This window comes from Sorghum bicolor, chromosome 1 (genome assembly GCF_000003195.3).
Source record: "Sorghum bicolor cultivar BTx623 chromosome 1, Sorghum_bicolor_NCBIv3, whole genome shotgun sequence".
Taxonomy (NCBI): Eukaryota; Viridiplantae; Streptophyta; class Magnoliopsida; order Poales; family Poaceae; genus Sorghum; species Sorghum bicolor.
Genome location: NC_012870.2, coordinates 25,018,673 through 25,037,712, shown reverse-complemented (window position 1 = coordinate 25,037,712; position 19,040 = coordinate 25,018,673). Strand labels below are relative to the sequence as shown.

The following is a 19,040-nucleotide window of genomic DNA, read 5'->3' as shown; positions in this document are numbered from 1 at the left end:
GCAAACATAATAAATTTAGAACAATACACCAATCAATAGAAAGGTTTAAAAACTAATCTACGCATTGCTACGAGCACCCAGAAATACAAAATAAATTATTTTAGCTTTATTTTCAAAGAAGCAGAATTTAGGGTGTTACATCATCTTATTGCACAACATGTCTAAGATACATAGTTGATTAATTTAGGAAAGCTTGGCTACAACAAATACAATCGCAACTAGCACTAAAAAAACCAAAACTAAAATGCACTTAAGCAACATAATTAGTTCGCGTCCGATCCCAACTATAATAGATAGATCATTCGCTTGATCAACATCATTGAACTCCTTTCGTCGGCTCACTGCCTCACCACCTTCAGCCTCAACCACCAGTGCAAAAGATTTCTTAATGTGTTCAATGTATTCTTCCTCCCAGTACCAACCTGTACATCCGCCGGTACCGTCCCACTGAAATTAAAAGAGAGAATCAAAAGTTTAATTAATATCATTTAAAAAAATGCACATATATAAGCAAATGTCTGGAAATAACTCACATTACGATCTAGACACTTGTAGAATATACGACCCTTGTTTACTCCCTCTTTCGACACTTTGTACTCCATCAAAATCTTCTGCCCACACTTGCCACAAGTAATGAGAGGGAGTTCCGGACGGTATCGCTTTTGAACCCGTTGAGAGACCAAAGACCCGGTCACGGTTGCCATCTACTATCCATACTCAATTTTTAAACAATTATAAATTCCACATTTACTAGTAAACATGTATGATACAATGGACATTATATGTAGTAATAAAAATAAATCAAGTGATATCAACAAACCAATTAATTTGAACTATCCTACTTTCTAAGATCATAAAAATATACTATAATTCATTCTTGCAAACTACATTAATACTAGGTCAACCATGAAATACGATATATATATATATATATATATATATATATATATATATATATATATATATATATATATATATATATATATATATACTAATTCATGTGAATGATTCAAAATAACAACGTGGATTTGAGCTAAAAATAATGCGAACATCACAAGCCAAAAACAACATGAAAAGACAAGAAAGACAAAAGTTAGTCACCTCCAAGCACGAAGAGACGATGATGGAGTCGAAGAAGATCAACGATGGGCGTTGGAGATGAAGAACAAATGAAGAACAAGCAAGAAGAAGCTCCAAGAACAACAACGGTGCTCTCGGTTTCAAATGGGCAGAGGGGAGGAGGGAGCCGGCCTATAAACCGGAACTTTAGCACCGGTTCAGGGCAAAAACCGATGTTAAAGGGTTACCCTTTAGCACCGGTTTGTAAAAAAACCGGTGCTAAAGGGTTTGCCTCGGACCGTGGCTCTGGCCGGTGCTAAAGGGTATCTGCCCCGACAGCACCTGTCAGTAGCCGTTGGGCAGGACCCTTTAGCACCGGTTCGTGACCCAGGGCCGCAAAATGGCCGAGGTTTTTGGCCATTTTGGGCATCGACCAATGCCTCATTCTGTAGTAGTGCTAGTGCTGCAGTTCACACTCACTAATGCGGAAGGGGAGACATGTAGTTTTCATAATACAAAAATGGCATGACTAGTATTTAGATAACTCTCACAAGCATTCCAGGTAACTAGTAGCATTCAAGTAACTAATAGCATCAGGTAATTGAGAAAAAAAATCCTAGAAAAAATTCACAAGAAAGAAAGTTGTTATTCAGTTAGAGGTTGTCATAGCTTTCTAAAAAATAGCAACAGTTACAAAGAAAATTCTATCATCACGAACTGAGTTTCTGCTTTCGCCCAAGCCAGTTGAAGATACACTGAACACAGCACACACTATTTCACTAGAAAGCAAGTAATTTACTCTACAAGTGAACTCATGCAAATCTCAGGACACCACACGCGCTCCAGATCCACCGAGCATCTTATCCGTGAAATTACTGGTAGCAAGCTACCTAGCAAGAGGTTCACCGCGGCCAGCGCGGAGCTTGCTGGTGCGCAGCCCGCAGTGTGACGGAGCTGGCCGTGCGTCCCATGGCAGCAGGGCGAAGGTCGTCGCGCGCAACCTGCAGCGTGGCTCGCGGCGGCCGCGGCGGAGGTTGCCGCGCGCAGCCCACGGCGCGGTGGAGCTCGACCCCGCTGCTTGCGGTAGCCAGAGCACACAGCATCCTCCAACGCGCGCGTATACTAGATTTTGCGTGCACCCGTGCGGGATCCGCATCCGTCGTCGACGATAAGATGACTCCTACAGCGCTGCTTTAGCCCACGATTCAACCTCGGAGCACAGGCCCTTGCTGTCCCCTCGCGAGGCGACGGGATGACCGTCTCCAAGGCATTTGAGGGTGGTTTTTGCAAAAACGGCAACCTAGAGACGACGAAAGGGACGCCGTTGTACATGCCCTTAGTGTGCAGCCCACTTCTGCACTGCATGCACATACGTTCGAATAAACTTTATATATAACATATAATTAATTAACACCATTTCTAGCGAACCAATGCAATCATCCTCTCTATCATGGATGGTTGAGGATTTGTTGTAAACTACCGAACACAGCTGACGATGATCGACTCATGCAGCTGGTGATAGCATACATCACAAAACAGCACCACCAGTCGTCTCTTCTACCTTGTCGTGCACGCCCAATTAAAACGTGGCCAAAATGCACTGCTACATATATATAAACATGCCTGCGCACCCGGGGAGGCTAAATCAAATGTGTGTAGTCTAGTGTGCCATGAGGTCTCTTCTCCACACCACCAATAACACCAAGCAGCAGCGCTGCAGCAGCAGATGCTTCATCGTGTCCCTTCTCCTGGTCCTGGCAGGTCTCGTAGCTTGGGACGTGTATCTCAGCCTCCCAAACCGACGGAACCTTCTTCCATTCCCCCCCAAGCCGCTGCTGTCTCGCAGACCCAGCACCAGACAGCGAGGAGGCGGTGACGACGACGGCAGCTGTGACATTTTCAGGGGCGAGTGGGTGCCGGACCCGGACGCACCCTACTACACCAACGACACCTGCAAGGTGATCCACGAGCACTACGACTGCATCAGGTACGGCAAGCCCGACCTGGGCTTCGTCAACTGGCGGTGGCGCCCTGACGGCTGCGACCTGCCCCGCTTCAACCCATGGCGCTTCCTCCACATGATGAGGGGCAAGTCCCTTGCCTTCGTCGGCGACTCCCTCGGCAGGAACCAAAAGGACTCCCTCATCTGCCTCTTGACAAGAGTGAGTTCATCTCCATCGCTCGTCGATCTCGATCGATCGATAGCTCATCGCCGATCTACTAGCTAGCTGTATATTGAGATCATGCATATATGTGATGATGCAGGCCGCGGAGCCTACGACAACGACCTGGCTTAGCAGCAAGCACACCGTGTACTACTACGGCGACTACAACTTCACCTTGTCCCACTTCTGGGCGCCATACCTTGTCCGGCACGAGCAGATCGACGAGGACGGGCCAGCGCACACGGGCCTCTGGAACCTCTACCTCGACGAGCCGGACGACGTGTGGGCGGCGCACGTCGCGGAGTTGGACTACGTCGTGGTGTCGGCGTCGAGCTGGTTCTACCGCCCGTCCATGCTGTACGAGGCAGGGCGGCTCGTCGGCTGCCACTACTGCAAGCTGCCCAACGTGACGGACCTCACGCTGCGCTACGCGCTGCGCATGGCCACGCGAACCGCGCTGCGGGCGCTGTCCGGCGGCGGCGCCGCCGCCGACGACGGCGGCCGCCGGTTCTTCCGCGGCACGGCGCTGCTGCGCACCGTGGACCCGTCGCAGTACGAGGGCGGGGAGTGGAACGGGGATGGCGACTGCGTCCGGACGGCGCCGTACGGGCGTGGCGAGAAGAGTGTCGAGGGCTTCGAGCGTGATTTCCGCGCGCTGCAGGTGGAGGAGTTGGCGTCGGCGGCGAAGGCGGCGACGGACAGTGGCGGCAAGGTGAGGATGCTGCTGATGGACACGACGGAAGCCATGGTGCTGCGTGCGGACGCGCACCCGAGCAAGTACCGGGGATGGACGCCGGAGAAGCACTTCACCCTGCACAACGACTGCGTGCACTGGTGCCTGCCCGGGGCCATTGATACTTGGAACGACATGCTGCTCCATATGTTGAAATAGATGATCATCAATCATTTGAACAACTAATAAACGCCAACCCAGTGTGACTGTGTAAAGTGTGTACTATATTTTTTTGATGAATAAGTGTGTACTATATGGCAGTTCGTACATAATGTACGATCATCGGATGGATATATGGGATACATACAGATAAACACACGTTGTAAGATTGAATGTTCAGGACTACTTCAGCATTACTTTCAGCGAAAAAAACAGTATTTTCCTCTCATAATATTTCAACATCAACCTGATCAGTATAAGCCAAAATTTCGCTGCGGACGACGGTGGTTGTCGAGGTGAGCACTGCTGGGGTAGCCTGAAGCCACGGCAGATGCGGACGCTAGCGGCTGCCGGAGGTGACCGCAGCGGGGGTCGGCCGAAGGGCGGGGACGAAGACGGCAACACCTCCGAGCGGTTAGATGCGGCGGCGCTGCCTCTAGGCGGCTGGACGTGGCGCGCATGGACGTGGTAGTGGATGAAGGTTCAAGGGTCGATATGGTTTTTTTTTTTTTTGTTAGGACAGACCCAGGGCGGTCAGCACGGACAGGAGGCGGCTTGTGCAGGGGCAAGCCCGATGGGGGGAAAGGAGGTGACGTGGCGCGCTGGGGTCGCGTTTCTGTATACATGAACAAAGGGGCCCGAGGCAGTCAGTGGGGGCAGGAGTCGGCTTGGTGCAAAGGCAGGCCCGATGGGGGGAAAGCAGTCGATCGAGGCGAAGGAGGTGACATGGCGCGCTGGGTCACGTTTCTGTATATACAGGAAAAGTGATCGGTTCATGACCGATTCTATTCATGGTGCTTCTTAGTTCGATTACTAGCACTAGCCAAATATACACTAATATATATAAGACCCAATACACATGACATACTTCAACAGTCCCTCCTCAATCATAACTTAAACAAGTTGAGATTGTTTCTAAATTCATGTAGCTTGTTAACTAATTGAGCTTCGTTAAACCCAATGGCCACTTGATCATCGCGCTAGATATGATTCTGATATTTTGCAGCTTCTTACAAACACATTCTGTTACAAATTGATAGTCTACTTCAATATTCTTGGTCCTAGCATGGAACACGGGATTAACCGACAAATATATTGCACCAATATTATTATACCAAAGACTCATTAATTAAGTAATGTTTGCAGCCAAAATACTTCTGTTGTTGCATTAGCAAAGAGCCTTACTCTACTTCAGTGCTAGACTTGGAAAGAGTTGCCTGTTTCCAAGCACTTGAAGATATAAGTTTTGATCCCAAATAAATAGAAAATCTCCCTGTAGATCTTCTATCATCGTATCATCCAACCCAATTAGCATTAGAAAAGACACAACCAAGTATCGAGTTTGGATACAAAAATTTTTAAACCAAAATCAATAGTGGCACTTATTAGAGCAAGGCAATATAGTAGGCTCCTAGCTGTAAGGTTTTTCACAGTATTCTTGCAGCTCACTCATATAGTGGTTAGTTCATCACTATTAATAAATGGTTCACTTGTCTTTCTCACAAACTTTTTTGGTTCTTGTGCCTGAGCCGGCTTTACAACCCACTTCTACTATCTCTCCTCTCTTCTTTTCTCCACATCGATATTTAGCCGGCTTACAGCCTGCTGTTATATTTGCTCTTATATAACACAAAATTCGCTTAACGGAAATATAGTGATTACATAGGACAATAATGAAGATATGGACATACTTTATTGACTGCAAAAGCAATGTCCAGACAAGTGAAGATTTTTTTTTGAGACAAGGAATCTTCCTCATTTTCATTGAAATCAACGGAAACGAGTGAAGAGTTATTGCAACCCACCAACAATACTTCGATATCTTAGAGCAGTGTTTGTGTCCAAAAGATCTCCCACATTAGCGAGCGACAAGCTTTTCTAAAAGGGACATGGGAGTATAGACTGCCTTACAATCTTTCAAGCTAGCTCGATACAACACAATTCCCGTGCGTATTTGGACCGCGTAAGAGCAATAGCTCACCAGAAGAGGCCGATACTTCAATTCCAATAAAATAATGTATGTAGGGGACCAAGATCCTTAAGTGCAAAATCGTCACAGAGCTTGCCCAATAATATTACAACTGCCTTATTGCTAGAACTGAATACACCAATACTACTCTCTCTATCCTAGTATATAAGGCGTAACCACCTCTAGTTCAAACACCAAAAATACATTTAATTCTCTCTTTGAACACTACAAGATGTATGTGTAGCTAGAGAAAACATGCCTTATATTATGGGATATGAATAAAAAGTGATTACGCCTTTAATTATATATTAGAATGGAAGGAGTATTGTCAACATATACTAAAAAAGTTAGATAACAATATCACCTTGCTTGAAGAAGAAAGAGAAGTGTCAGTTTTTTTCTTGAATATGCAAAAGGTTTGTGCATCATTATATTAAGATTGAGAAATAGTGAAAGTTACAATGACGCGTCACGAATGGCACACTAGAGGGAAAAGTGTTTTGTAATTGGCTCTGCCCTCCCTAACAGAAGGAGAACATGAGCTATTGCTCACTAATCATGCTACCTAGCCATTGCTGCGATAAAGGCACGCCGCGCCCCTTGCGTGTGGCGCCTTGGCCCTCTCCCTGTGGGTCCGGGAAGAGGTTGTTGCATCACCTCAGGATGTGAGGGGTTGAGCTGGTCCATGAAAATGCTGTCATAGGGATTTGGCTTTCGTGAAAGGCCTCGTTTTCCCGTTGATGAATCCCATCTGCTTGATCATCAGCATAGCGACTATTTTGAAGCATGAAAACCATGCTTTTGAAGTTTGTGGCTGAACCGAGAATATAGGTTCGAGGGCCATAGACGAGAGACTTATCGAGCTTACACACATAATGCGGTAAGATTTTATCTTTCTACCCAGGGGGTTATCGTTATCTCATGTAAACATCCTCCTCTAGCACATTTGAAAACGCGTTCTAAACATCTAGTTGGTGAATAAAACAGGTACTGACAGCACAAGCCTAATAGTAGCAAGTAATACCCAGCAAAGTCCGACACAGTGAATGAAATAAAACCTGAATGTCGGTGTCTCACTCTCAGAGCCGTCACTGTCATCATTTGGTGCAGTACTTGCTTGTGGTAGCAGGTCCACCTGTCCTCAGATATCGTTGATACATCTGGAAACTTTGGAAGCACATGCGCAATGAAGCTGTAAACATGCGCAATGCGCAAGTGCAGCAGGTTGCAAGCAAGCAGATATGTGTATGTCACGCGATATGCTTGTACTCTGCATCTCTTAATTAAGATCCATATCAGGTAGTGTGCTAGAACAAGCAGCTTCATAAGAACAGATTATTCTCAGGACCAAATGAGATATACATTTGGTAGAGGAATTCAGTACAAATGACAGCATGGATTCCATAGAGAGACAAGAATTAGCTTTATAGTGCTTTATACTGCTTATTATGTACTCCTATATGAAGAGCACCCGGTAGGGAGACAGCGTTGTTGTTTTTTTTAACATGGGAGAGTGTTGTTATAAGTGAATTGTCCACCTTTCTTTACTAGGCCTTGTTTAGTTCGCAAAAATTTTCAAGATTCCCCGTCAAATCGAATCTTTGGTCGCATGCATGGAACATTAAATATGGACAAAAATAAAAACTAACTGCACAGCTACCTGTAATTTGTGAGACGAATCTTTTGAGCCTAGTTACTCTGTGATTGGACAATGTTTGTCAAATAAAAACGAAATGCTACAGTACCCAAAACAAAAATTTTGCGAACTAAACAAAGCCTTAATTAGCTTAAGTTTTTTTAGTTAGAAAGGCTTTTAATTAGAACTAGTCGCGGTGCATGCAGCTTAATTAATAACTATATTTTTCTTTCAAAAAGTTACCAAAAACATATAACCATATCAACAGTTCAAAAATTAAACGCAGATTGATGCAACCCAATATGAACTAATAAGTCCGATTCCTGCTTTAGTTTCCTCCCCAAAAAAATAGCAGAAACATAGAATAATCATATCAACCAGTATCAACAGTTCAAAAATTAAATGCAGATTGATGCAACTAAATATGAACTAATAAGTCCGATTCCTGCTTTAGTTTCCTCCCAAAAAAATAGCAGAAACATAGAATAATCATATCAACCAGTAAAAAAGATACATATTTAATTTACTCAGTCAGAACACACACAACGCCCACACACGTCACACTGCACTCTAAAAAATACTCCCTCCATCCCAAATTGTAAGTCATTCCAAGAATCTTGGAGAGTTAAAGCATTTTCGCGTTTGACCAAAATTATAGAGTGAAATACTAAGATTTGTAACGTAAAGTGAGTATACTATGAAAATATAATTAAGAAACAATCTAATGATATTTAGTTGGTATCATAATAATAATTATTTTATCATATAAATTTGGTCAAACTTTGAAAAGTTTGACTCTCCAAAATTCTTAGAATGACTTACAATTTGGGATGGAGGGAGAAGTAAGTTAAACTGAGGCGTACGTCACAACTAGATTGCCCAGTGCAAGTTCTCTAGGTATCTGAAAGGATGGAGGATTGCTAATTGAATTGCTTGCATGCATCATCCTTATGAGTAGATAATGCTGATCAAGATCATCGTGAACAGTGGGTTCCAAGCAAGCAGTATGTCACGCGATATGCTTGTAACCCTGCATCTCTTAATTATAAGATCCATATCCAGTTATTAGTGTGCTAGCACTACCAGCTTCATAAGAACAAAACTATTCTCATGAACAAATGAGATGTGTATTTGGTGAAGACAAACTCGGTACAAATGACATGGATCCCATATGTAGACGACAAATTGAAAAAGAACAACCGTCTAAGACCACTACAGCAGAAATGCTCGTCCTAGTGATCACCTATATGGAAGATATTTTCTTTCGTTGGTACCACCAGGCATGAGAGATAATTTATTTAATATAGCATTATTTCACCAATTTTATATCTGGCAGTTGGTAAATATCGATTAGAGCATAAAAAATAGTTATGTGCTTATCTAGAGCTGCACAAGTGTACGAAAAATAGTGTTTTTGTTCAGTTGTTTTTTAGATCACGTTTTTGTTCAGTTGTGAGACACCAAAAAGATGTTGCGAGATGTGAGCTATAGAAATTAAAAGCTGCTCTGAGCTATGTGATGTGAAAATGTTATGAGCTATTTGGTTGAAACAACTATTAAACCCATCACCCTTTGAAACAACTATGAAATATGTCTCTCTATTTTCACCCATTTGAAAAAGCTAAAAGTCAGAAGCCAAAAGCAAGGTCTACAGTACTAAAAAACAATTTTCAACAATTATACGCTTTTTTGGTTAGAGGCGGCTCCTGATTGAGTCGTCTCTAGTGTCTTGCAAAAGAAGTCACCTCTGATTGTCACCACAGCCGTCCAATGTGCCAAAGGATTATTTTTAAAACGGTTGGAATGATATAAATAGATCCCTCTATCAAATAGAGTTTTTGGCCTAAGTTCATTGAATGACCTAGCAATGAGCCTTTTGACTACATGTGTCTTGCCCATAGTGGCTAGCCATTGGATCAACAACAGTGTCAGTGAATGCTCCAACAGTCAAGAACCAATGCAACTAAGCCAAAAAATCGTGCCAAGTCTCTTTATGGCCTATTTCTAGAAATCATTTCGAGAGGTTGGGCTCTTTACGACACCTCTCTAGGAATCATTTTTTAGAGGTGAGCTACTTTATGGCCCATATCTCTAGAAATAAAAAAGAAATCAATATTTAGTTTTTAAATAGATATTTGCTTGTAAAAGATATTTGCTCCTATAAACGATGTCAAATTTAAATATTGTAAACTAAAAAGTTTTATATCTCAACGGGTACTACAACACTTTTATAATGGTGTCTGTATATATCCGAGGTCTCTTGAAAATTTAAAAAAATTGAGTTTAAATATCTAAGAACTTATAACGGGTATTTGGGCCACTAAAAAATCTGAAATGAAATAGTTGTTATCTACAATATATTTCATTGAGCTCTACAATTTTGGTATAAAGCATGTCTTCATCTAAACTCATTTCAGAATGTTATAAAATTATTTTAGAACAACGATTTCTATAGATAGGTCACCTTACTAAACATCGTCTTCGAAAAATATTTTCTATATGTGGTTCGGTTCCTAATGTGGGTCTATTTCTAAAAATTCTCTACTTGTTGATATTACAAATCACACCCTAGAAATTAATTTTTAAAGGTGGTTCATAACTCATAAGAGGCCTGAGCCCCCTCCCTCCTCTGTTCGCTGGACTTTCGAAACCACGTGTGACAAAAAGTATTAGAGACGGCCACATCTCTAGAAATTATGTTTAATTTATAGTACGTAGTGCATGGCTGCCAAACTGTGACTCATGCATGGTGACGGGGACTTACGAATAACCTTAGTACAATAGTGGCTAGAGACTAACCGATGGAATTTAGTGCTCGAGTGTATTAGGCTACCAGCCCACGCGTGAAGCGCATCATGGAACTTAATTGATGAGCTCATTTTTGTAGTGGACAACTAAGCATGTGTATATAAAATTCATGCATAATTTGGTGGGATAGGAATAAAATATTGCCACCAGTTGCAAAAAAAAAAGAAAATGTGACAATAGGCTAGGATAAGTATGAAAACCAATGCAAGTATAAATAAAGTTAATTAAAGCCGATCGAATCAGAAATCAGCAACTGTGGGCGAATGACCAATCCAGCAATCCTCCATATATAGGGGGTTGCATCCAAACAGCATCCTTCTTGTCAAGAACAATGCAATAGGGCTTGACCAGTAGTGAGACTATGTCGACGACATATATAACCAAGAACAATGTCTATGGCACCTCTGATGACAAGGAATCGAGGAAAGATGTGAAGAAGTCGGCTAGTGTCGAGAGATTGTTGCTTGTCCGGACCACAAAACTTTCTACAATTACCATCAAGCTATACAGGTAATAATAATAGTAACACATTTATTCAAACATGTTGGTGTTTGTATCAACAACTACAAGCTGTGGGTTTTCATAATTAGAAATAGAGGGGACTTGCTTTCATATTTCTTTAATAGATTCCATCAAAACTGTATTTATAGAAGTCTCTCAGGGAGGCAGGGGCACATTTGGTTAAAAGTAAACTATATACTCTCTATCAGTGTCAAATGTGTACGTAGTTTTGGACTTGCTCTAAGTCAAATTTTTCTAACTTTGACTGAGTTTATTTAAAAATATATTAACATCTAAAATATCAAATAAATGTATAATAAAAAATATTCATGAGTGTTGTGTCTAATTAATCTCATTTTGATGTTATAAATATGTTTGTGCACGTGTCAGAAGACTGATCAAAATTGAAGAAGTTTGACTTCAAAGAAAACTAAAACATCTTATAATTTGAGTATTTTTTTTAATTTTTATCTATTTTTTAAACCTATTTCACATCTAGACCACTGGAGATTCTAATTGCAGAAATATTACACAGCACCAAAAATATACAGAATATAAACAACACCAAGGATATATAAGTAAGGGCAAGGGATAGCGCTTGCATGATATATAGGGAAAGAGCTTATCATCTTCACTAGATCTCTTATATTGCATCACTAATAAGTTATTTTAAGAGAGTATCTTAAAATCAATTTAGGATATAAGAGAGCATATTGTAGCAGATTACACAAAATCTATCTCTTATATTTCTTTAGAGATGGAGAATTGTCTCCTTTATTTAGGAGAAATGATGTTTCTTTTATGAGTTCTCCTAAAAATTATAGATATAAGAGCTCATGGTTGTATGGATCAACATGAGCTAATTATGGGCTAATGGATTCTAACCACCAATTAACCTTTATTAGCTCTTATTAGCCTAGAATTATCTCACATTTAGGATTTTTAATTGGTACCCAAAATCAGGGTCTAATGATTAGCTCCCTGATCCAAACACACCTGATACAACACTTTTATCTCCTAAAATGCTACTTTTTAGGTATAAGAGAGTGGATACAAAATCTTGTGGACATGCCCTTATAGGCATGTGCATATACACAACACCATTACATCAAAACTCATGGCGCCATGCTAGGGTGTAGTACTTTTATATATGATAGGTAGATAACCTGCACAAATGCATTCTACTTAATCCCTCTGTTCTGAAATATAAAGCATTCAAAATTTGTTCCAAATTATAAGGTGTTTTAGATGAATATTAACTTAGCACCCATCACATGCATAACTACCATTAATGTCTATCATCAGGTTTAAAATATGGTAAGAACAAGTTATCTCTATATAGTTATTATAGGGTTACACATGTGCCATTTCTCAATTGTTTTATTTTATAATTTGTAATAAAATTTCTAGAGCACCTTGTATTTCATGACGGATGGAGTAACCTTTTTTCACCGCTAAAATATATTAATAGACAATTCTGAAATTTGGTCATACTAGGCGAAGTTACAACACGTGTACGTTCTATTTTGCTAGCATTCACACTAATAATGAGCATTCACACTAATAAACTCTATACCTACTGAGTTATTTAATTTCTGATCAGGCAAACAAAATTATGTGCCGTGATTATTTAGCATTTTTTACGGCTCAATTTGTCATCAAATTCTCCCCACTTTATCTTAAAATTATTGGAAGTGAATTCGATAAACTTTTACTTTCTAACACCATAACATGCATTATATTTCAGGAAACTAATAAGGTCTTTAAATTACAGTATAGAGACGAGATTTTGTACAAAACTCTTTGTTTGATGAAATTTAATGCAAGACTCTTCATACGAAACAATGGGTGCTTCTTTAATACAGGGTATCATGCTATTAAAGAAGCAAGTGAAATTAGAAAAATGATAAATGAAAAAGAAAGCGTCGTGTGCATGCATGGTCATGTGATTGTTTTAGGTAAGCAAGGAGACAAAAAAAATAAGGGAGTTGTTAGGCTAGTCTCAATACATGTTTCATGAGAGTATCATGTACATTAATATGGTGCCACATAAAACAAAATTGCTGACTTGGTAGGGTCATTAAATGAAGGAGTTTCATAAGATGAGAGAAGAGTTTCATCCCATAAAACTCATATGGCTCAGTTTATAGTTTTGACAACTGTGTCATGAAACTATGCATTAAGACTGACCTTATAAGGCGAAAAAATAACCTGGAGAGTTGTTATATTGTTGTGTCTGAATTTTCAATTGATTTTAGACGACAATCTTATACAACCAACTCGAGTACATCCGGAGAGATCTCGTGCAGTTTAGTGCAGCGAAGGCCCACAAAATTTTAGCCTTTATCTTTACAATTGATTAATTCAACATTTGTAGAGAGTTTACTTGCATGTTTGTTAACAAAAATCAATTTAACATACAAATCTTATTCTTCAACTCTAAGTAACAATGAATTTTTTTTTAGAAATCACGGTACAAATGCAGAGGCTCATACATACATGAATACTTTATGAACATAAGCACCTACTCTTGCTGTGTACATATATAAATATATACATGATTATGTCTAAATATATAGTAAAAAACTATATATATTAAAAAATACAATATCTTATAATTTGGAACAGAGGGAGTAATAGATAAGGTAACATTTCACGGACTGTAAATTATCAAAAGGGTTCTTTTAAAACCATTATCAAAGTGGTTTCTATTAAAAACAAGTAAATAAGGTAGCACTTAATATAAAAATTACTAAAAGTCGTGTGTAAAAATTACTAAAAGTCTTGTGACAAACATAGGCAACTAAGTGGCGAAAACCATGCATATGGTGTTTGTAGGCTCATGATAATCGTCCGGATGGGCATCTTCGTGATGTTCTTCAAGTGGCGAATCAGCACTGCTCTTGCCATGATTAGCTCCACAGGCACCGATGACAAAAGTACAGTTCTTGGCATGTGGATGGTGTCCATCGCCGGGGAGCTCTGGTTTGCCCTGATGTGGGTGCTGGACCAGCTGCCCAAGATGCAGCCTGTCCGGCGCACCGTCTACGTCAGTGCACTCGATGAGTCGATGCTTCCGGCCATGGATGTATTCGTGACCACCGCCGACACCGAGAAGGAGCCGCCGCTGGTGACCGTGAACACCATCCTCTCCATCCTCGCGGCGGACTACCCCGCCGAAAAGCTCACTTGCTACGTCTCCGACGACGGTGGCGCTCAGATCACGCGCGACACGGTCGCCGAGGCTGCCCGGTTCGCTGGACTGTGGGTGCCGTTCTGCCGGAAGCACGCGGTGGAGCCGAGGAACCCAGAGGCCTACTTCAGCCCCGGCGCCGCCGCCAGTAATGGCGTCGTCAAGGCGAGGAGGGGTGACTATAAGGGAAGGGCGTGGCCGGAGCTGGCAAGGGACCGGCGGCGCGTGCGCCGGGAGTACGAAGAGCTGCGGCTGCGGATCGACGCTCTGCAAGCCGGAGACTTGCGGCGCCAGCAGCGGTCGACGTCGTCGCTGGCCGATGGAAGCTGCTGGCGGCGTGGCACCGCGGAAGATCATGCCGGAGCTGTCGAATTGGTACTCGATACTCCCGGCAGCACACCAGAACTTGGTGCCATCAGCGCCGTCGGTGGTGTCGGCAATCATCTGGACCTCAGCACCGTCGACGTGCGGGTTCCAGCGCTCGTGTACATGTGCCGGGAGAAGCGCCGCGGCCGCGTGCACCACGGCAAGGCCGGCGCCATGAACGCGCTGCTCCGTGCCTCGGCCGTGCTCTCCAACGCGCCCTTCCTCCTCAACCTTGACTGCGACCACTACGTGAACAACTCGCAGGCTCTCCGCGCCGGCGTCTGCCACCTGCTCGACGGCGAGGAGGGCAGCGACGTGGCGTTCGTCCAGTTCCCGCAGCGCTTCGACGGCGTCGACCCCGCCGACCGGTACGCCAACCACAACCGCGTCTTCTTCGACTGCACTGAACTCGGTCTCGACGGCCTTCAGGGACCCATCTACGTCGGAACCGGCTGCATCTTTCGCCGGGCGGCGCTATACGGCGTCGAACCGCCGCTCTGGAGACCACACGGCGACGACGCTGGCAAGGGCACTGAAGCCGACAAGTTGGCCGTGTCGACGCCGTTCCTTCGCTCGGTTCATGCGGTCCTGATGAACCAGCCGGAGTCGGAGGCGGAGCAATGGAACACGGTCGTTAGTATTTCACCACCAGCGTCCTCGTCGTTCGATGCGGCTGCCGTCGTCGAGGCAACGGCGCTCGTCTCGTGCGGCTACGAGGACGGGACGGCGTGGGGCCGTGACATCGGCTGGATGTACGGCAGCGTGACAGAGGACGTGGCCACGAGCTTCTGCATGCACCGGCGAGGGTGGCGCTCCGCCTACTGCGCCACCGCGCCGGACGCGTTCCGCGGCACGGCGCCCATCAACCTCACAGACCGGCTGTACCAGGTGCTCCGGTGGGCGGCGGGCTCCCTGGAGATACTCTTCTCCCGCAACAACGCCCTCCTCGCCGGCGGCGGCCGGCTGCACCCGCTGCAGCGCCTGGCGTACCTCAACACCACGGTGTACCCGTTCACCTCCATCTTTCTCATAGCCTACTGCGGCCTCTTCCCGGCGATCCAGCTCGTGACCGGGACCGGGACCGGGAAGGACGCCGCCACCACCGGCGGCGGCGCCTTCTTCTCAATAATCATCAGGCCGCCGTCTGCCACGTACATCGCCTTTGTGGCGGCTCTGATGCTGACGCTCGCGATGGTGGCCGTCCTGGAGGCGAGGTGGTCCGGCATAGCGTTGGTCGACTGGTGGCGGAACCAGCAGTTCTGGATGGTGTCTGCGACGAGCGCATACCTGGCGGCGGCGGTGCAGGTGGCGCTCAAGGTCGCGGCCGGGAAGGAGATATCGTTCAAGTTGACGTCCAAGCAGCGTGCGACGGCGAGCAATGGTGCGGCCAGTGTGAAAGACAGGTTCGCTGAGCTCTACGCCGTGAGGTGGACGGTGCTGATGGTCCCGACGGCCATGGTGCTAGCGGTGAACCTGACGTCCATGGTTGCAGCGATGATGGAAGGGGGGTCGTGGAGGGATGCCGGCCCAATGGAGGTGTTCGCTTTGGCGTTCAACGCGTACGTGGTGGTGCATCTCTACCCCTTCGCCCTGGGGCTCATGGGTCGCTGGAGCAACACGTTGAGCCCCGTGCTTGTCGCATTCTTCACCGTTCGATTACTTTGCTTCGTCCTCTATGTACGCATACTTTAAGTTTCTTCTGTACTTTAATATGCCTGCTATTTGACTGATGACTAGCAAATTTTGAAATACAACAGCTGTGCGTGAACTACTCTCCGGCCGGTTATTACTATATCTATATTAGATATATGTCTGTGTGTTGTACAAGGCAAAGTTTTTTCATGTCTACGACAATGCATGTGGCTATAGCTTATAGTTTAGACGAACGAAATCTATAAATCTAATTACATAAAAAAACATTTCAAGATCTTTACTACAAAAGGTGTTTGTCCGCGTTGTTACGCGTGAATAATACATTTTAAAAGTTATCATTTTCTCCTCCTTTATGCATTTTAAAAGTCGTAGTTTTTCACTCCCCTCCTTCATTATTGTTTCCAACCGAGAAGTTGAATTGGACTGTTGATTGGAAACTAATCATCTAATCTAGACTATCAAGTTCTTTTATTGTTAAGGGCCTGTTTAGATTTGAAATATTTTGACCTAAAGAGAAAAATTTTGAAATTGGGGCCTGAGAACTAAACGGGGCTAAAAAATTTTGGGACCAAAATTTTGGACATCTGCTACTATGCACGCACTCCTATGCAAACCCACTAATGACAACTACAACTGCATGCAGCCCAAGTTGTGTCAGAAAAAAATTTGTCAAACTAAACATCTAAAATTTTTCGCGTGCGTCAGACTTCTAAACTGACCAAAAAATTTCAAATCTAAACAAGGCCTAAATCAACCAATGTCAAGCCGAAACCAACACATGCTCCATCTTCTACAGCTAAAAATTACAAAGCAATATCGGCTGCCCTGCTGCCTTGTTCCACCCCCAACTAAGCTTAAGCTTCGCCCAACCTCATCTCGTCATTTCCCCATGCACTACTGGACGCGCCCTCTTTGCCGAGGGCCAGAAGCCCTCGGCAAAGGCCCAAAAGCCCTCGGCAAAGGCTTTGCCGAGGGTGGCTCTCGGCAAAGGACTCTCGTGAAATTTTTAGTCGGCAAAGATGGTCTTTGTCGAGGGCCGTTTATCGGGCATTCGGCAAAGCCTTTGCCGAGGGCTAACATGGGCGTCGTTTCTCGGGATGGAGTCTTTGCCGAGGGCCTCTACCTCCGGCCCTCGGCAAAGAAATTGAGCAGAATTTTTTTTCAAAAAATTCTTTGCCGAGGGCTACAGAGAGGCTCTCGGCAAAGACCCACTCTTTGCCGAGGGTCTCCTCTAGCGGCTCTCGGCAAAGAAAATGACCAGATTTTTTTTAAAAAAATTCTTTGCCGAGGGCTACAAAGAGGCCCTCGGCAAAGAATGTACGCAGAAATTTTTCTCTAAATTTCTTTGCCGAGGGCTATGGCTAAGGCCCTCGGCAAAGAGAGAAAATTTTATTTTTAATTTGTTATATATATATATATATCAACCATCACATATGTATATCACGCATAATCCAATTTCTCACAATATATCACAACCATAATTATGAACCACAAATCATAATATCACAACCATATTATAAGTCTCAGCATGTTCATCATCATTCACATGTTTATTACAACAAGTTTATCAAATCCAAACACAAGTCACAACTATAAAGCACAAATCACGCTAAAGTCCAACCACATCACCTACCACGAGTCCTCATCAAGGTACCCTATGAGACGATGGTGAAGGAAAGGCCTGATCACCTGGTGACGCATTCGCAGGATGATTCGAACCCGCAGACGGAGGCTGCACAAAGAAGCAGAGATTGCATGTTTGAGTAATATGGAAACTTCAAGATTGCATCTAGTAATCTAAGAATACAAAAAGATTAGACTCAATTAAAAATTTTGGCAGCACCTCTCCTAAATAGGGAGGTTTAAAAAACCTGCAAAAACAACGGCACGAAGGCCGACATCCACAACGGCACGAACGCCGACATCCACAACGGCACGAAGGCCAACATACATGCAAAGACAAGTGAAAAGCGGACTTTTATACTTACAGGAGTAGCTGTAGGAGTAGGAGGTGGAGGAGCTGAAAACAGTATAGGTACACCCGATGCTTGCCCAAGACTTTGCATGATCACCATCATCTCCACCATCTGCTTCTGCGCTCCCTCGAACGCGGCCTTCTGTGCCTCTAGCTGTGCGGTTAGTGCCGCGGTTTGCTCTTGGCTTTGCCTTTTTGTTTCTTGCAGCTCAGCCTACAATATTTCACTCCAATATACCAGTAATCTGCTTCTAATTTTGGTGTGTAAATATGAACATACGATGAGTAAGAGATTCATTACCTGGAGTGCTTCAACCTGCTGCAGTGCTGGAGAAGGGCGTGGGCGTATGGCCTAGCTAGCCTCGTGCTCCGTGCTCGGATAGCGTCGAGGTTTCGAACAGTGGAGGGGTCAATGGCACCATCTGCAATCCACAGTCGCCTGTGCTTCTTGCCTCCTCCGAGCCTCATGATTGCCTCTGCATCAATGGGCTCAGTGCGCACATTGTAATCTTCCCCATGGATCTCCCTTACCGCTGACGTGTACTCTTGAACTTTAGTGTACACGTTCGGGTCAGAGTGCACCTGTGGGGGGTAGCTGGATCGAAGGAGACAGAGGACGACGCCCTGCCCATGTGGGACATAGCCCACGCAGAGAAATCTGAGACCTCCTCGTCTGGGTGCGCAGCCTCCTGCAAGAAAGGCGGGAAGATGGTGAGAAATCTAGCATAATTGAGTCTCAAAAGAAATGAAAAAATCACTTACATATGCTTGTTTGTATGCAGAGAGGCGGCGGCTGCCTTGATGGTGAGTCGGACCTTGCCTC

The 19,040-nt window shown here is 44.1% G+C and overlaps 2 protein-coding genes across 2 annotated transcripts; both read left to right on the top strand.

The window, feature by feature from the left end:
• LOC8059437 (protein trichome birefringence-like 19) lies at positions 2,700-4,296 on the top strand. The gene is made up of 2 exons (XM_002467167.2): positions 2,700-3,221; positions 3,325-4,296. The coding sequence occupies exons 1-2, from the start codon at positions 2,730-2,732 to the stop codon at positions 4,114-4,116; spliced, it is 1,284 nt and encodes a 427-aa protein (XP_002467212.1). The 5' UTR covers positions 2,700-2,729; the 3' UTR covers positions 4,117-4,296.
• LOC8059436 (probable mixed-linked glucan synthase 7) lies at positions 10,797-16,376 on the top strand. Its single transcript, XM_021463048.1, has 2 exons — positions 10,797-11,039; positions 13,869-16,376. The coding sequence occupies exons 1-2, from the start codon at positions 10,891-10,893 to the stop codon at positions 16,279-16,281; spliced, it is 2,562 nt and encodes an 853-aa protein (XP_021318723.1). The 5' UTR covers positions 10,797-10,890; the 3' UTR covers positions 16,282-16,376.

What these genes read in the sequence shown, in the direction of transcription:
- LOC8059437 (XM_002467167.2), top strand. Translation starts at nt 2,730, where the DNA reads ATGAGGTCTCTTCTCCACACCACCAATAACACCAAGCAGCAGCGCTGC. An exon ending in TCATCTGCCTCTTGACAAGA is followed by an intron (nt 3,222 to 3,324) that starts GTGAGTTCATCT and finishes GTGATGATGCAG; the next exon opens with GCCGCGGAGCCTACGACAAC.
- LOC8059436 (XM_021463048.1), top strand. Translation starts at nt 10,891, where the DNA reads ATGTCGACGACATATATAACCAAGAACAATGTCTATGGCACCTCTGAT. An exon ending in ATTACCATCAAGCTATACAG is followed by an intron (nt 11,040 to 13,868) that starts GTAATAATAATA and finishes TGGTGTTTGTAG; the next exon opens with GCTCATGATAATCGTCCGGA.